The sequence below is a fragment of the Sapajus apella genome, unplaced genomic scaffold, assembly GCF_009761245.1.
Source record: "Sapajus apella isolate SASKATOON/1434 unplaced genomic scaffold, GSC_monkey_1.0 scaffold86, whole genome shotgun sequence".
Classification (NCBI taxonomy): Eukaryota; Metazoa; Chordata; class Mammalia; order Primates; family Cebidae; genus Sapajus; species Sapajus apella.
Window position 1 is genome coordinate 1,202,473 of NW_022437026.1, and position 19,897 is coordinate 1,222,369.

Here is a 19,897-nt window from a genome sequence, read left to right on the forward strand (position 1 = left end):
AAAGACTCAAAACAAAGGGATGGAGAAAGATTTACCAACCAAATGGAGAGCAAAAATAAATAAATAAATAAATAAATAAAAAGCAGGAGTTGCAATTCTCGCCTCTGATAAAATAGACTTTAAAGCAACAAAGATCAAAAGAGGCAAAGAAGGACATTGCATAACGGTAAAAGGATCAATGCAACAAGAAGAGCTAATGATCCTAAATATATACGCACCCAATACAGGAACACCCAGATACATAAGACTTATAAAGAGACTTAGACTCCCACACAATAATAGTGGGACACTTCAACATCAATATTAGACAGATCAACGAGACAGAAAATTAACAAGGATATTCAGGACTTGAACTCAGATCCGGAACAAGTAAACTTAATAAACATTTATAGACCTCTCCACTTTAAATACACAAAATATACACTCTTATTAGCACCACATCACACCTACTTACAGGTTTAAATGAAATATTGGTTGGCTGCTTCTTTGTTATTTTCTTTCCTCATTTTTTCCTGTCTCCATTATTAAGCACAATTATTGTAGAAAAGAGGTTTTCAGTACCCATTTTTAGACTGCATTCTAGCCTGGGCAATAAAGCAATACTTCCATTCTCTCTCCCTCTTCCTCTTCCTCTGTCTTTCTCTCCTTCATTCGTTTTTTTTTTTTTTTTTTTAATAAAATAAAATAAAAAAGAAAAGAAAACATCATCTCTGTTCCTCCTGGCCTGTATGGTTTCCACTGAGAAGTCTGTTGTCAGATAAATTGGAGCTCCTTTAGGTGTTATTTGCTTCTCTTCTCTTGCTGATTTTAGGATCCTCTCTTTGTCCTTGACATTTGAGAGTTGGATTATTTATTATATGCCTAGGGTAGTCTTGTTTGGGTTAAAATCTGTTTGGTGTTCTCTGACCTTTATCTACCTGAATATCTCTTTGTCAAGATTTGGAATACTTTCTATTATTATTCCTTTGAATAGGCTATCTACCCCTTGCTCTGGCTGGACTCTCTCTTAAACACCAATAATTCTTAGTTGTGGTCTTCTGCAGCAATTTTTTTATAACAAGTAGGCATTCTTCATTCCTCTTTATTATTCTTTTTCCTTTTCTTGTGTATTTTCAAAAGCCCATCTACATGCTCATTGATTATTTCTTCTGCTTGATCCATTCTCCTGTTGAGAGACTCTAATAAAATTTTCAGTTAAGCAAATGTATGTTTCAGTTCCAGTATTTTTTTGATATTCAAAAAGTATTTCAATCCCTTTGTTAAATTTCTCTGATAAATTTCTGAATTTTTGTGTGTTATTTTAGAGACCACTGAGTTTTCTTAAAACTACTGTTTTGAATGCTTGGTACAAGTGCTCAAATATTGCCATCTCATTAACGTCTGTCTCTGGTTCCAACTTTCTCCATTTGAGGATATCACAGTTCCCTGTTTGCTGTTATTTCTTATGGGTATGCATCTATGTTTTTGTGTTGAAGGATTTTATACGGCTTGTTTTGGTTTATATTGAATATATTTATTTAAATGTTCCTTGTAATTTACCTGTTGACTTTTTTAGGGGGGTGGGGGACTATGTTTCTGCCTCCTTTTTATGACTACATGGTACCTTAACCCATGTTTGTCTTGATCCTAGTAAACAATCAGAGTGCCACCCATACCAAATGGGTGAGGTTCCAAAGGGGTATGCCAGTAGTGTTGGAAGACTGACTAGAATTCCAGCCCACAGAACTTGTGGAATGAACTTCCTATAGCATAATGTTGCTTGGCAGCCCCTCTAAGCTGACATCTTCTTTGTCCAGGTAACAGCAGAGTTTCTGGTACTGGGGATGGTAGTTCTTCCTCACCACTTTGTCTCTGCTTGTCCTCAGAGGTATATCTCTCTTCAGGCATGCCTGATGTTTCTCAAGGGTTTGGGCAGGGGCAAGTTTCCTGCCAGGGAAGTCCAGCTTGTGGGGAAGCTGGTTATCCATTTTGATCTCACATTTTTCAGTATAGAAATGATGTTGCCATGCACTTGGGTACTGGGAAGATTGCAAGGAGGGACATCATGGATATGGAAGTCTAATTCTCTTATTTTCAGTACAGTGTTTTTTGTTTGTTTGTCTTTTCACTTTTCTGTGGCTCCAGGAACTGTCTCTTTCTCATATTTGAATTCTGGGATATTGTTGGTGACAATACAGCACTAATTTGTTGTTGTTGTTGTTGTTGTTTTCTGAAAGTTGGCTTTCATTAAAGCCAACTTGCTTTTGTGCTATCATTTTGGAGCCAGAAATCTCCTAAATGTCTTTATTTTTATTTTTCAGGTGTTATGAACAGACATAAAAAGTGTTTCATAGTGGGTGCTATTTTAATAATAATATCTAATGCTATCATGGTACTAATAGGTAAGTTACATTCTTTATTTTGTTTTTCAGGATATTCTATGTGTGATCCTATTCCTTTCTGTCTCAGTTACAATCTTTTCTCAGTATCTCATTCTTTTCCCATTATTCATGATAACATTTAATTGGTACCAATGAATACATTTTATTAATTACATGACGACATGCCAACTAGAATAACCAGCTTATAGAAGAACATAAACAACTTGATGGAGCTGAAAAACACAGCACGAGAACTTTGCAAAGCATACACAAGTTTCAATAGCTGAATCAATTAAACAGAAGAAAGGGTAGCAAAGATTGAAGATCAACTAAATGAAATAAAACACGAAGGCAAGATTAGAGAAAAGAGTGAAAAGAAATGAACAAAGCCCCCAAGAAATATGGGATTATGTGAAAAGACCTAATCTACGTTGGATCAGTGTACCTGAATATGATGGGGAGAATGAATCCAAGCTGGAAAACACTCTTCAGGATATTATCCAGGAGAACTTCACCAAGTTAGCAAGTCAGGCCAAAATTCAAATCCAGGAAATACAGAGAACACCACAAAGATATTCCTCAAGAAGAGCAACCCCAAGGCATTTAATTGTCAGATTCACCAGGGTGGAAATGAAGGAAAAAATGCTAACGGCAGCCAGAGAGAAAGGTGGGGTTACCTGCAAAGGGAAGCCCATCAGACTAACAGTGGATCTCTTGGCAGAAACCCTACAAGCCAAAAGAGAGTGGGGGCCAGTATTCAACATCCTTCAAGAAAAGAACTTTCAACCCAGAATTTTATATCCAGCCAAACTAACCTCCATAAGCAAAGGAGAAATAAAATCCTTTAAGACAAGCAACTGCTGAGAGATTTTGTCACCATCAAACCTGCCTTCCTTCCCCTTGAAGGAAGCATTAAACATGGAAAGGAACAATCAGTACCAGCCACTGCAGAAATGTACCAAATGGGAAAGACCATCAACACAATAAAGAAACTGCATCAAATAATGAGCAAAACAACCAGCTAGTATCAAAATGGCAGGATCAAATTCACACATAACAATATTAACCTTAAATGTAAACAGACTAAATGCCCCAATCAAAGACACAGACTGGCAAATTGGATAAAAAGTCAAGATCCATCAGTGTGCTGTATTCAGGAGACCCATCTCACATGCAAAGACACACATAGACTCAAAATAAAGGGATGGAAGAAGATTTACCAAGCAAACGGAGAGCAAAAAAAAAAGCAGGGGTTGCAATCCTAGTCTCTGATAAAACAGACCTTAAACCAACAAAAATCAAATGAGACAAAGAAGGGCATTACATAATGGTAAAAACATCAATGCAACAAGAAGAGCTAACTGTCCTAAACATCTATGCACCCAATATAGGAGCATCCAGATACATAAAGCGAGTTCTTAATGGCCCACAAAGAGACATAGACTCTCATACAATCATAGTGGGAGACTTTAACACTCCACTGTCAATATTAGACAGATCAATGAGACAGAAAATTAGCAAGGATATCCAGGACTTGAACTCAGATCCAGACCAAGCAGACCTAATAGATATATACAGAACTCTCCACCCCAAACCCAAAGAACATACATTCTTCTCAGCACCACATCGTACTTACTCTAAAATTGACTGCATACTTGGAAGTAAATCACTCCTCAGGAAATGCAAAAGAACAGAAATCATAACTACCAGTCTCTCAGACCACAGTGCAATCAGTTAGAACTCAGGATTAAGAAACACATTCAAAACCACACAACGACATGGAAACTGAACAACTCACTCCTGAATGACTACTGGATAAATAATGAAATGAAGGCAGAAATAAAGATGTTCTTCAAAACCAATGAGAACAAAGACACAACATGCCAGAATCTCTGGGACGCATTTAAAGCAGTGTCTAGAGGGAAATTTACAGCACTAAATGCCCACAGGAGAAGTGAAGAAAGGTCTAAAATCAACACTCTATCATCAAAATTAAAAGAACTAAAGGAAAAAGATCAAACAAATACAAAAGCTAGCAGAAGACAAGAAATAACTAAGATTGGAGCAGAACTGAAGGAGACAGAGACACAAAAGACCCTTCAAAAATCAGTAAATCAAGGAGCTGGTTTTTTAAAAAAAAGATCAACAAAATAGACCACTAGCCATATTAATAAAAAATAAAAGAGAGAAAAATCAAATAGATGCATGATAAAGGGGATATAACCACTGATTCTACAGAAATGCAAACTACCATCAGAGATGACTACAAACAACTCTATGCACATAAACCAGTGAATCTAGAAGAAATGGATAAATTTCTGTACACTTACACCCTCCCAAGACAAAGCCAGGAAAAAGCTGAATTCCCGAATAGACCAAAAACAAGGTCCAAAATTGAGCAGTGATTAACAGTCTACCAACTAAAAAAAAGTCCAAGTCCAGATGGGTTCACAGCCAAATTCTACCAGACATACAATGAGGAGCTGCTACCATTTTTTCTGAAACTATTCCAAACAGTACAAAAGGAGGGAATCCTCTCTAACTCATTTCATGAGACCAACACCATTCTGATACCAAAACCTGGCAGAGACTGAACTAAAAATTTCAGGCCAATATCCATGATGAACATAGATACAAAAATCTTCAATAAAATCGCAAACTGATTGTAACAGCACATCAAAAAGCTTATCCATCACCAACAAGTAGGCTTCACTCCGGGATACAAGGCTGGTTCAACATACACAAATCTATAAACGTAATCCATCACACACAGAACCAAAGACAAAAACCACATGATTATGTCAATAGATGCAGAGAAGGCCTTCGACAAAATTCAACAGCCTTTATGCTAAAAAACTCTCAATAAACTAGGTATCGATGGAATGTATCTCAAAATAATAAAAGCTATCTATGACAAACCCACAGCCAATATCATACTGAATGGGCAAAAACTGGGAGTATTCCCTTTGAAAACTGGCACTAGACAAGGGTGTCCTCTCTTACCATTCCTATTCAGCATAGTATTGGAAGTTCTAGCCAGAGCAATCAGGCAAGAAAAAGAAATAAAGTGTTTTCAATTAGGAAAAGAGGAAGTCAAATCGTCTCTATTTGCAGATGACATGATTGTATATCTAGAAGACCTCATCGTCTCAGCCCAAAATCCCCTTAAACTGATAAGCAACTTCAGCAAAGTCTCAGGATACAAAATCAATGTGCAAAAATCACAAACATTCCTATACACCATTAACAGACAGAGAGCCAAATCATGAGTGAATTCCCATTCACCACAATTGCTACAACGAGAATAAAATACCTAGGAATACAACTAGCAAAGGATGTGAAGGACCTCTTCTTCCATGCTCATGGAATGTTTTTTCATCTGTTTGTGTACTCTCTTATTTCCTTGAGCAGTGCTTTGTAGTTCTCAATATCATGAAAATGTCCATACTGCCCAAAATAATTTATAGATTCAATGCTATCCCCATCAAGCTACTATTGACCTTCTTTACAGAACTGAAAAAAAAAATCTTAAACTTCATATGCAGCCATAAATGTGCCCACATTGCCAAGACAATCCTAAGCAAAAAGAACAAAGCTGGAGGCATCACACTACCTGACTTCAAACAATACTAGAAGGCTATAGTAATCAAACAGCATGGCACTAGTACCAAAACAGAGATATAGACCAATGGAACAGAACAGAGGCCTCAGAGACAACGCCACACACCTACAACCATCTGATCTTTGACAAACCAGTCAAAAACAAGCAATAGGGAAAGGATTCCCTGTTTAACAAATGGTGTTGGGAAAACTGGCTAACCATGTGCAGAAAGCTGAAACTGGACCCATTCCTTACACCTTATACAAAAATTAACTCCAGATGGATTAAAGATTTAAACATAAAGCCTAACACCATAGAAACTCTAAAAGAAAACGTAAGCAGTACCATTCAGGTCTTAGGCATAGGCAAGGACTTCAGAACTAAAACACCAAAAGCAATGACAACAAAAGCCAAAATACACAAATGAGATCCAATTAAACTTAAGAGCTTCTGCACAGCAAAAGAAACAATTATTAGAGTAAACTGGCAACCAATAGAATGGGAAAAAAATTTTTGCAAGCTACCCATCTGACAAAGGGCTAATATCCAGAATCTACAAAGAATTAATACAAATTTACAAGAAAAAAACAAACAACCCCATCAAAAAGTGGGCAAAGGATATGAACAGGCACTTTTAAAAAGACATTTATGTGGCCAACAAACATATGAAAAAATGCTCATCATCACTGATCATTAGAGAAATGCAAATCAAAACCACATTGAGATACCATCTCATGCCAGTTAGAATGTTGATCATTAAAACATCTGGAGACAACAGATGCTGGAGAGGCTGTGGAGAAATAGGAACACTTTTACACTGTTGGTGGGAGTGTAAATTAGTTCAACCATTGTGGAAGACAGTGTGGCAATTCCTCAAGGATCTAGAAATAGAAATTCCATTTGACCCAGCAATCCCATTATTGGATATATAACCGAAGGACTATAAATTGTTCTATTACGAAGACACATGCACAGGTATGTTTGTTGCGGCACTGTTTACAATAGCAAAGACTTGGAACCAACCCAAGTGTCCATCAAGGATAGACTGGATAAAGAAAATGTGGCACATATACACCATGGAGTACTATGCAGCCATAAAAAAGCATGAGTTCACGTCCTTTGCATGGACACGGATGAATCTGGAATCCATCATTCTCAGCAAACTGACACAAGAACAGAAAACCAAACACTACATGTTCTCACTCATAAGTGGTGTTGAACAATGAGAACACATGGACACAGGGAGGGGAGCGTCACACACTGGGGTCTGTTGGGAGGTTGGGGGCCAGGGGAGAAATAGCAGAGGGTGGGGAGATTAGGGAGGGATAACATTAAGAGAAATACCTAATGTAGGTGACAGGCAGATGGAGGCAGCAAACTACCATGGCATGTGTATACCTATGTAGCAATCCTGCAGGATCTGCACCTGTACCCCAGAACTTAAAGTATAATAAAAATAAATAAATAAATAATCTAAACTAAAAAAAATTATTTTTAGCTAGTTGTTGTACAAAAGCAGAAGATAAGCTGTTGGTCCAAGGCTGTTTTAGCAGGTGTTTACTACAGTGCATCCACTGTTATGTACATACCACCATATATGTCTTTTATATACGACCATATCTATCTTTTCACTTTCCATCAACATTTGGGTTGTGCCACATTTTGACTATTGCAATTTGGGTGGTTTTGAACAACTGCATATTATATATTTTATATTTTTTGTCTTTTAATGAATACTGGATATAACATGATATTTACTTATAAGAAGAATTATTAAGCACAGAATATTCATAGATTAACCCAAATATGATTTACCATAAATAGTAATCTCAGCAGAGGTGTATGACAATGCCAATAGCTCCATGCCACGTTATTACTTTATTGTTGGTTTTATCAATTTTTGCCATTCTGATAAGTGCATGTTACCCAATTTTGGCTTTGACGGTTTTCTGGTGATCAATACTGTTCAGTACCTTCATAATTACTGTTGATTTAGGTGTAATATTTTTTATGGGAATGTTTAAATACTTTGCCCATATTTTAGTGTGTTAGCTGTCTTTTCTGCTTAGTTCATAAGAGTATAAGAATTCTTTAATATTCTAGATGAGACTGTAGTTTAGAGGTATTGCCAATATATTTTTTAACTATGAAGCTTAAGTTTACTCTCTTTATCATGCCTTTTAATCAACAGAGCTTCTGAGTTTTAAAGTAGTGTAATTGTGTCCTTGTCTATTGTCACCGTATCTATGTTTTTCATTCTAAGAAATTCACTTCACTTCAAAGACATAAAAATATTTTTGTAGGGTTTCTACTTTCATTTCACTTTCCAAAATATAGCCCTCTTAAAGTTGAATTTTATAAATATTAAGAGATAGATATTAGCATGCATTTTTTCCCATTTAGGTAATCTTTCAACCTGAAACAACTTATTAACAAGATGATACTTTCCCTACTTCACCACAGCTGGTCTTTGTCATCAATCAACTGTGTAGCTGAAGATCATTTTTGCTAAAGTTTTATTATAATAAGCTACTCTATTTTATCTATCTTTGTATCTGTATCATTCTGTCTTAATACAGCAGGTTTATAATAAGTCTTGATGTCTGGTTGTTTAAATCTTTTAAAAGTTTTATTTTCTTCTTCAAGTTTGCCTGGAGCATTTTAGATCTTTTATGCTGCCATATAAATTATCTGTAATTTTGATTGAGATTTCAATATACCATAGTCAATTTTCATGGAATCATTATCTTAATATTGAATCATACATTTAAAATATTCATTTGGTGTTCCATAATTTCTGCCAGCAATTTTTTATAGCTTTCAGAATAGATTTCACACATGTCATTTTCAGCATTTATTTTTAAAAGACTCAGTGCTCTATAATGCAATTGTAAGTAGCATAGAAGTATTTTTATTAACTCTATTTTCCTATTCAGTCTGTTGCTGGCATATAAAAATTGTCTATATGTATTTAATAGATATCTATGTGAGCCTCATATAGCAAATTTGCTATAGTTAACTATTCATTTTCATAAATTGTCTTCAGTTTCTTTCGCAGGTTCTATGTAAAAATTTAGATTCTCTCCCAATAATAATTGTTTTACTTATTCTGTTGGAATCCTTAGGCCTTTTTTTTCATTGTATTCCCTTATTTTACTGGCTATAGCTTCCAGTACAAGGTTGAGCATAAGTAGTGACAGCTTACATGTTTGTCTCATTCTTAATATCAATGAAAACATTTTTAATATTTCCCAGATTAAAGATATTCTCTTTACTTCTCTTTAATTTAAATATCAAATGCTTTATCTTGATCTATTGCGATACTTTATCTCTTTTTTCTGCTAATAGGTTGAACTACACAGATTTTATATTAAGATAATCTTCAATTTCTGTGATAGATTCAACTTGATCACAATCAATTAACCTTTTAATATTTTTCAATTAACTGAATTGTATTTTGTTTAAGATACATGCACATATATTCATAAGAGATTGACTTATAATTTCTCTTTCTTTTAATACTATTGTCAGGTATTGATGTGATTATAATGGCTTCTTAAATTTGGTTGGAAAGTATCCCCTCCTTTCCTATTTTCTGAAAGAGTGTGTATAACGTTGGTGTTATGCCTTTCCTAAATGATTAGAAATATTTATACAGAAGCCATATGGACTGGGAGATTTCTTTCAGTGTAATTTTTTAAATTAAAGATTTAATTTTTAATAAAATATAGTATTGTTTAGATATACTACTTTTATCTTGTCAGTTATGTTAAATTGTGTTCTAGAAATTTCTCTACATTTTCATTCTTTGTGTTGCTAATTTGTGTTTTTACTCTCACTTTTAAATCATTTTAAATTAGTTTTTCTAGTGATCAATCTTATTTTAGAGTATTCAACAAAAGTCATCTTATGACTAAAATTTTTTTCTGTTTGGCATTAACTTTTTATTCAATTGATTTCTGTTCTTTTTGTTTTTTAAATTGTGTCTCTCTACTTTGGTTTTATCACTATTATTAACTTTGTAAGATAGAATAATTATCATTTCAAAAAGTCTTCATCATTTCAAAAACATAAATTTAAGCCAATAAATTTTCCTGTAAGCTTTAAGAGAGCTGCTGTATCTCACAAGTTTAGTTGCATCCCATAAGTCTGGATGCTACAGTGTTTTGAGACCATGGAAGACAGACAGGATCTTAATGTAAAAGATTATGGTCAATGCAAAATTTGTATGTCTATCATATGATAGGTTGAAAAACAATTTATGTCTTGTCATGTTAGGTCAAATGACAGTAGTTGAGGATTTATTAGGGCATTTATATTCCTTTCAACTTCAACTTCAACTTCAGTGATGTATAGGCCTTCCTGGAGCCACCAGAATTATTCTACTTGTGTAGGTCACCTTTACCATTTCTAGGTAAATGAAATAAAATGAAATCCTAGCATTATGTAAGAGTAATACAAACACTAACTTTTATTAGACAGTATATGAGAGAGATATATATGCACGTGTGTATATAGATATATACACACTTATCCGTACACATACATGTGTGTATATATATATATATATATATACACACACACACACACACACTGTGTATGCATATAAAATTTTATCTTCTGTAGACCCTTGGCCCCAGATGACTATAGGTAATAATTCAACTAATTATTTTGCCACTGTGCTCCACTGTCATCAGCATCCTGGTTCTTTTTTTCTTGTTTGTAAAATAGACTTTAAACCAAATCAGCATCCTATTTCTAACTGGTAGTTGGATCAATGGCTTTAGAGTGAATATGGAAAAACTAACACCATATCTCATCCTCAAGGTCTGTTTCCTTAGAATTATGTTTGGTACCAAAAACTGACTCAGTCTGGGTGTGTTCCAAAAAACAAACACAAATTATGACAATAAGGCTTTCATATAGAAATTAGGGACAACATGAATGTGGGGAGATCTGGGACTGATGCATAACTGAAGACTGGGGCTGTGTAGCTGAAAGAGAAATGATGACCAATAATATGGCATAATGCACTAACGCATTTGGAAGAAAGCCTAAGAAGCTAACAAGACTGCAATAGGGGAACACATGGAAAGACCTGTGAAGTTCCCATGCTCATGGTCTACAGAAATTATATCTTCTTCTTTACTTCCAAATCTCATGCGAGTTCCATTCATTGGCTTGCACAATGCTATACAGTGATGGTGATACCTAGCTGATAACAAACAATTCAACTTACTTTGCATTTTGTTTTATTATTTTTCTTACTTCTTTGTAGATTAAATCAAGTATCTAGATTCATTACTGATTAATACAAATTATTATTTGGATTACTCTTAGATAATGCTAGAATTTCATTTTATTTCATTTATCCAGAAATGGAAAGGGTACCCTACTCAAGTAGAATAATTCTGGTGGCTCCTGGAAGGCCTGTATATCACTGAAGTTGAAAGAAATTTAAATGCCGTGATATATCCTAAACTGCTGTCATTTGACCTAACATGACAAGACATAAAATTTTTTCAAACTGTCATGTGATAGTTATACAAATTTCATAGTGACCATAATCTTTTACATTAAAATCCTGTGTCCAGTGATCTCAAAATACATATTATTCTATATGGTCCTTAAGATATGTATTTGTCTTATTTCCAGTAAAACCAACTCCAGATTCTCAAAGATTTTGCCCATATGATTGGATTGGTTTCCAAAACAAATGCTATTATTTCTCTAAAGAAGAAGGAGATTGGAATTCAAGTAAATATAACTGTTCCACTCAACATGCTTACCTAACTAAAATTGACAACAATGAAGAAATGGTAAGTAATTTATTATACATTCTTTGTGAATTATCTTGAGTTGGAACATTAGAAATATTCAAATACCGGCCGGGCGCGGTGGCTCAAGCCTGTAATCCCAGCACTTTGGGAGGCCGAGGCGGGTGGATCACGAGGTCAAGAGATCGAGACTATCCTGGTCAACATAGTGAAACCCCGTCTCTACTAAAAATACAAAAAAAATTAGCTGGGCATGGTGGCGCGTGCCTGTAATCCCAGCTACTCAGGAGGCTGAGGCAGGAGAATTGCCTGAACCCAGGAGGCGGAGGTTGCGGTGAGCCGAGATCGCGCCATTGCACTCCAGCCTGGGCAACAAGAGCGAAACTCCGTCTCAAAAAAAAAAAAAAAAGAAAAAAGAAATATTCAAATACCATTAAAATTTTGAAGTCTTTTCACTCATGCCTACCTATGCAGAATATTGAAGATGTTCAGGATATGCCATGTGACATAAAGGTAAAAAGCCTAGTGATACTTTGTTTGAAGAATATAAGACTGACATCAAGTAGTAGACTTAGTAACTATCTTTGTATTTTAAAGAGTGTACACAGAAGATAATGTTTGGAAACCTTTTAAGAGCCAGTACTCCGCCAAGAAAGGGAAATTGTCTGAGGAAGGAGGGGCTTCTCCATTCTACTTCCTGAGAGAAACTTTGCCCCGACTTCCCCATTTTGTTTTGCTGCCTATCTCTGAGGTCCCATGCAGCTTCCATTGGAACACTCTCCACCAGTAATGCAATAAAGAGGAAAATCAGAAGTTTCCTCCTACACCAGAGCATACATTTTCAGTGAGCGTGACCATGTCTTCTCTGAAATTTTATCCTTATCATTACTGCGCAAAATCAGGTACAAATGAAAAGTCTAACAAATCCTTGTTGAATAAATTTTGATTTACATGACAAAATCTTTATGAGTAAACAGATTCTCCAAGAACTTTAAAACAGGATTATAAAACCACACCTCTGCCTGCGTGAAATTTGTTCTTTCCCCTAGTCACTTATATTGTAAACATACATTTTTACTTACCTTTGTTTAGTCTCTTTAAGAATGAAAAAAACATATAAGAAGAGGTAATATAGCTTGATTTAAAATATTTTTTGCAAATAATTTGCTATTGAGAAGTATTTCAGTGAAAAGCAGGATAACACAAGAGTCCACATTGTTAAAAGACAGTTGTGTGTTGCCTTTATGGTAAACAAAGTTTATTTATGCAATCTGCCTGAAGATTGGTTCAAATGCATGTGAATCAGGCAGGGTCAGTTTACAGGTCAGTGCAAGGAAACACAACTATTTTACAAGAAACAAAAGGTAGTAAAATGTTGAAAGCTAGATGGCTTAGGAGTAGATACTGTAAATCAAGAATCGAGGTGCAAACTTAACATCATAGGGCTTCTTTAGTCAATAGTATTGCTGCTGAATTTTGCAAGACTTTTGAAAAGGAACATTCTGAGAAATCCTCTGACTGTTCCTTACAGTTCCTCTTGGGGAAAAAAGAAAGCTATACAAGCAGCAAGATGGAAAAATAATGAATGTTACTAAAAGGAAACATGAAGAAATGTAAAGACAATCAATATTAAAATAAGTACATTCACTATAGGAATATTGTCAGTGAAGACTGACTAAATAGTGAGGATCATGGAATGTAAAGACCAGAAGTACATAAAAATAATTTGTTTTAAAGTTAAGAGAAATTTTCAAATGTATCAGGGAAGAATGCTTGTATTGTTTGGATGAAGAAAAAACACTGATCATAAAATATCCTAATATATTTTGAAGATCACGGGTTACTACTATGTAATATACACATTGGCAAAATTTAAGTGACAAACAGAATGAAGTAAAGCCGTCTGTGGAGTGGAGAAGAAACTTATATAAGATTTTAATGGATTATTTAAAATAGTTTAAATGTACATTTTAATTACAAACTAATATGAGATAAAGTTTGTCTTACAAAATACTTTTATATCTATTTCCACCTATTTAGAATTATTTCAGTTCTAACAAAGGGCTAAAATGGTGCAAGCTTTTACAGAACAAATAATGTTAACATTTTTCACAGAGCAGGCCCGGGAAACACAGCTCCCCGTTCCCTGTCACCAAGACCACTCAAGCTCTCTCCCGAAGCCTTTCCCGAAGTTCTTTCCTGAGTATAGGCTATGAATCACCCTCTTTTCCTTGGGCATCTGCATTTACGTGGAATATTCTACTCCTCTATTGGAGCACATCCTGTATCAAAGTTTCCCTTAAAGACTCATATTTTTTTTCTGTAAATTCCAATTTCACATTGTATTCATTACACTCATAACTTCTCCATATCTAGTAGAATATTTTCTAACATTATGTTTACATTATTTTCCTCACTATAAATTAAGGCCTTTGAATGTATGACGGTGTTTTCATTAATCTGTTTATTTGTAAATCCAAACTTAGCCCAACCGATTAATTTTTTTCAAATTGGTTTATGCAATGCTGTGAAGACGGTGTATTAAAATGCCAAAAGCTACAGGTGTCACTGTTGGGGTAGATGGGATTTGACTATTGTGTTGTGATTTGGCCTAACTCCTTTATATTTATCTTCAATTGAAAAGTAGAGTGATACAATGTGAAGCTTATAGTTTCCAAGCTATTTAGCAGCAGAGTACCTCAAGGACTTTCGCATATAATTCTATGATTAAAGAAAAAGATGGAGGGTATTAGTAAGTTAAACAATGCATCAGCAGGAGAAATGTCAGGAAAAGAAACATTGTATTTATTTCTGAATGATGTATTTGGAAATTTAAATGTTTAGCAGAAAAATAAAATTTGATAATTAGATTCTAAAGAAACTGGATATATGAGGGTGTGTGTGTGTGTGTGTGTGTGTGTGTACATATGTAGTTTGTGGAGATAAACTGAAGTAAGACATAAAACTAAAATGAAGCTACTACTGTTTACTGGGAAGTGGACAAAAAGTGTAATAAATATCTGGTAATTAGAAATGCTATGCAAGGACTCAATTTCAAACCTTGGCTTTCTAGTAGCTTACAGTTTGAAAATTGTGAAGGGATAGATATTCAAATTGAACATTTATCAATTTGGAATCATAGCTAAAGAAAATGTATCTCATATATTCGTTTCACAAATCAGAAAACCGAAGGTCAGAGAAAAAATAAAGCAGTTTAAAAAAAAAATTCTATAGCTTTTTTCTAGTGAAGCCAGGAGTTGAGCAGTTGTTGCCTTGCACTTCACAACCTGCAGAACAAGAGGTACACAATAGGTTGTAGTAAAAATTGACATGCATGATTTTGAAATTAATTTTGTCTCTAAAGGATTTTCTTAGGCGGTACAAATGCAGTTCTGATCACTGGATTGGGCTGAAGATGGCCAATGGAACAGGACAATGGGTAGATGGAGCTAAACTTAAGAAATCGTGAGTTTCTTTCTTTCTGGAATCACTTAAATTTAGATAGTGCAGCCTTCTCTAGGACTTATACTTTAGCGAAATTTCCCTAGAGCCCAATATTTTTGTACGTCTCAGTAAGATGAAGGAGATATTGAGTATATATTGAGATTTACTTAAGGAATCAACCATGAAGGTTGGAAATTAAGATACAAGGGAACAAATCTCCTAGTTGGCTATTTTGAAAATAAAGACCTGAGATTCATATACACAACTACCTCCACCCCAATTTAAACTTTTGTCTAATTATAAACTATCTTGTCCAATTATATGCCTCTTCTTTAAACGTTTTATTGCCTATATTCTGATGTCTTTTACAGATCAATTTCAATTTGATGTTCATTTTAATCTGATTTCATTTGCAATTTCACTATTACGCAATTTGTCCTGGGCTTCATACCTTAGTGTTATAATTTGGAAAATGTGTGTACACACCCTAAATGGTCACTCGCAGTCACTTAGACACTTAGTTTATGTTAGAGTTTCTCAATAGAAACACTACTGATATTTTGTGCTGAATACTTCTCTGTCATGGAAAAGGGGTGCTTTTCTTTGTGTATTATAGGATGTAGGCAGCATCCCTGGATTCTACCCACTCAATGACAGAAACTATCCACCCTACTCAACCTCTTCCTCCACTTGTGACAACAAAAAAACATCTCCAGATATTGTCAAGTGTTTCTTGGTTTGGAAGCAAAATCACCCCTAATTGAAAACCATTGGTTTATGTGAACTGGTACCTCCACCGATTACATGTAACTAACCTAATACCAGTTTAACATATACAAATTCTTGGAAAAGAAACTCTTTTGATCCAAACTAGTATAGGTATCTCAACACTAGCAAGAGAGAACTGTGCCAGAGCACACCTTTCAGCACTTTAGACAAGTAGAATTTTTGTTTAAAGCTGTCAGTGGGCAAGGAAGAAATCACGTGACTACATAATGGCTAATCCCTTTGTTGCAGGTTTGCCGTGAAAGGGAGTGAAGGATGTGCCTACCTCAGTGATGATGATCCAGCAACAGCTAGATGCTACACAGAAAGAAAATGGATTTGCAGGAAAGAAATACACTAAGTTAATGTCATAGATAACAGGGAAACAAAAAGTAAGATTATTAAGGATGAAACAAAGTATTTTTTAATTAAACAAAGTTGAAGTTTTGTTATCTGTCTGGTTAATTTATTCTTATGAATCAGGCTACACATAAAACCCACTTCAAACACTGGCAAAATGGTTACAGGTATTCTGTTGAGTTTTTTGTTTTTTTTTTTTTTTTAACTTTAAGCCTGAAAATGATTTTGGAGATCAAGGATAGACATGGCACTTTGACAGGACTTTCACATCCGAATCTAAAACAATATGAGTACCAGAATAGGAGATTATAACCTATTGAACAAAATGTAAAACTGGGAGTCCACAAAGATATAATTGGAAACATGAAGTACCTTCTGACAGAGCAAGAATTGCACTGAACAACATCACACAGACAATGGCTATTTTATTCAAGATTGTTACCACAGGGAAAAGTCTGAACTAAAATCTGCCAAAACAAAATGGGGTGGAGCTTTAAGAGTGAAGGTGAAGAGTAGATCATACACCATCCACATTTGCTAATTGTCTTTACCCAAAAGAAAATTAAACTTTCTTTGATCTGCAAAAGTCGATGAAACAAATGGGGTCATTCTTGTCATATGCAACTAAAACAGAGTAGACAGACCAGGGGAAAAAGGCACTCAGGGCACATAGCATTGCTTCAAAAATGTAATTTTCTACAAACCTAGCTGCTAAAACTGCCTGTTGTAGCCTAAAACCAGTTTTACCTAACAGTTGTTAAAATAACTTGCTGTGACTGCAAGACTGGTTTTACCCTCCACTGTCACACACCAATCAGAACTTGCCAGCTCCTCAAAACTTTGCTAGAGCCAGTAAACTTTCTTTCAAAACAATAAGTAACTTTCTTTTTTTAATAACACCTCCAGTCTTTGTTTTGTTCTTTAGACAAACCAAAGACCCCTGGTCCCTGCATTTATGCCAAATTACAATTCTCACCTCTCTAATAAAACATTTTAAATGCAGAAATCTGTCCCTATATTTTATTTTGATTTTGACCTACTTGGTGTCCAGCTGTGTTCCAAAGCTGATTCAGTTTGGGAGAATCACTGGTCCACAGCGCTAGGGCATGACGTACTCACACAGGGTCTCATTGACTCTCATGACTGCACTGCTTCTGCAGGTTGCCTCATTTCTTCCTGGTGAGTCTCTTGGGCTCAACTCCCAATTTTAGTTGACTTCTGTTTTATTTGGATTTTGTTGGAGATGTCTTTCTGCCTCTGATTGGAAGATCTCCTGTTAGGGAGGACCATCTTCCTCCTGGCAGATCTCAGCTGTGAGGTCTGGGTGACAGGATTTCTCTTTTCAGGTTGAAGGCTCAACAAAAGCATTTTTCTTTTTTCCTTCAGTTGGAGAAGGCAGCTGATCTTCCTTCTTGGGTTTATTTGGCCTTTTCATAATCAGTGCTTGCATTTAATTGGCTTTTATGTATTTGGCATTTAAACGAAATCACCTAGATAAATTTAGTTACAAATGGATTCTCAAAGTTTAAAGGCATGCCAACATATTTTCTGGGACTCCAGCTGGTAACATATTCAAATATTGCAGAGATCCTTCAACAGTCTATTCTTAAATCTAAACTAAAAGACCACAACTATAGAATTATGTACTCCAAATAAGCCTCATATCTTAATTGAGTGCCTTGCTGCAAAACACTATCTTAAAGCTAGCTGACACGCTTTCCTGTCCAGGGCTTTCCCCATCTCTTATAATCCCTCCTCTTTATCTTTCTCTAAGCTGAACTTTTTTTCCAAGCTCCTCAAATATTCTGGTATACTGGGTATGTAAGCAGAAACACTTGAGGCCAGGTGCAGTGGCTCACGCCTGTAGTCCCAGCACTTTGGGAGGCCGAGGCAGCCAGATCATGACATCAGGATATCGAGACCATCCTGGCCAACATGGTGAAACCCGTCTCTACTAAAAATACAAAAATTAGCCAGGCATGGTGGTGCATGCCTGTAGTCCCAGCTACCCGGGAGGCTGAGGCAGGAGAATCACTTGAACCCAGGAGGCAGAGGTTGCAGAGCCGAGGTCACACCACTGCACTCCAGCCTGGCGACAGAGGGAGACTGCCTCAGACAAAACAAACCAAACCAAAACAAAAACACTTGAACACTTGAAAGTCAGAAAATAAAAAATAAAATCATTTTTACTTTTATGCCGTTTCTTAAAAGCAAATGGTGAAATTCCCATGTAAAAGACACCTTTCTTGTACCAAAAGGAATAGCAACTGTAGTTGAGACCACGAAAATACAATATGAACCTTGTTAAAATCTTTTGGGGGCCTCCTCCCATAATTGAGTCACATTCTCAAAGTTAACTATTCCTTGTCTGATCCAGAATGTTGGTAACTGACTCAGCTGTCTGTCTCCAAAATTTGGTTCACAGCCTTTGTAAAATTGCTTCTTGACAAAGCCAAACTAAAAGAAAAGAAAGCTTACGGTTTAGCCTTATCCCATTTTGTCAAAGAAAAAAAAGATTTAGATTCAAATGTTTTTAATCAACTGATGAGTTAATGTGTTTTACTATTTTATGACTAAAACCTAAGCTGTACGATCTCTTTCTCTATATAGATATACGTTTAGAAGTGTTTCTACATATGCACATATATTACATTATATATTAAGTCTAAATGATAAAATGTGCTGTCATTGGCCAGAAATTTCTTTAAAAACTTTCTTAGGATAAATGGGCACGCATATAAAATACATTTTAATTACACAAATGTTTTATTTAGTTCATATGACTTAAATAAACTTCAAATAAATTGTTTTTAAGTTGTTAATAAAATAAAATTAGAAATGTTTTCAAAATTGTCAACATACATTTTTGCCTGAGTTAACTGGTTAGTTTTATATTTGCCCCCGCTAGATATGTTAGTCATAAACCTATAAACCCAGCCTCAAACAAAATAATATTTGTATAATTTTTTATAAATAAGAATAATTTAATAATTGATATTGAATTAATAATTTAATAGGGTTAGGGTTACATTTAGACATTATTAAATTAAAATTCGATTATTATTAGTTAATAATATATTTAATTAAAAGTTAATTACAGTTTAATAGAAATATATTTTCTGAGTTAACGATGAGGTGTACATTCATTTAACTCTAAGTTTCTTACTTAAACATCTGATATTACCGAGCTAAAAAAAAAAACAAAAAAAAAAACTTAAAATGAGTAGCTCTAATATCTACATTTTCATAAGTAATCCAGATATAGTTGTTAATAAATAAGTTGGATAATTACTAATAAAATAAATGTTTGTGAATGAAGTTTTCATATAACTTAAAATCTTAAAAATTACCTTATTTTAAGTTAAATATTAGGTACTCATTAAATGTCTGGGTAATACTAGAATAAGTTAAAAAATTAAAACAAATTGTTAAATAAGTTTCTTCTAGCATCTTAAATTTTATAAAGTTATCAGACTTTTATAAAAAGATTTATTTGCCTTTTATAAAAAAGATTAGTCTTTTTTTAAAAAAAAGATTTGTTAGTCTTTTGTAAAAAGACTAATATCTAGGTTTTTAATAAAAATATAAAT

General features: G+C 34.7%; 1 protein-coding gene across 5 annotated transcripts in view; it reads left to right on the top strand.

Annotated features, from left to right (window-relative positions):
* CLEC2B (C-type lectin domain family 2 member B) overlaps positions 1-17,738 on the top strand; it is a 37,594-nt gene extending 19,856 nt beyond the window's left edge. For 3 of the 5 annotated variants that reach the window (XM_032254378.1, XM_032254377.1, XM_032254379.1), the window contains 4 exons: positions 2,301-2,381; positions 11,617-11,780; positions 15,103-15,203; positions 16,200-17,738. In XM_032254378.1, coding sequence (XP_032110269.1) covers positions 2,301-2,381; positions 11,617-11,780; positions 15,103-15,203; positions 16,200-16,308 — 455 coding nt within the window. In that variant the 3' untranslated portion in view covers positions 16,309-17,738. The remainder of the gene's footprint in view (positions 1-2,300; positions 2,382-11,616; positions 11,781-15,102; positions 15,204-16,199) is intronic. The other 2 variants (XM_032254382.1, XM_032254380.1) reach the window with 1 other exon arrangement.
* Positions 17,739-19,897: the final 2,159 nt, after the last annotated feature.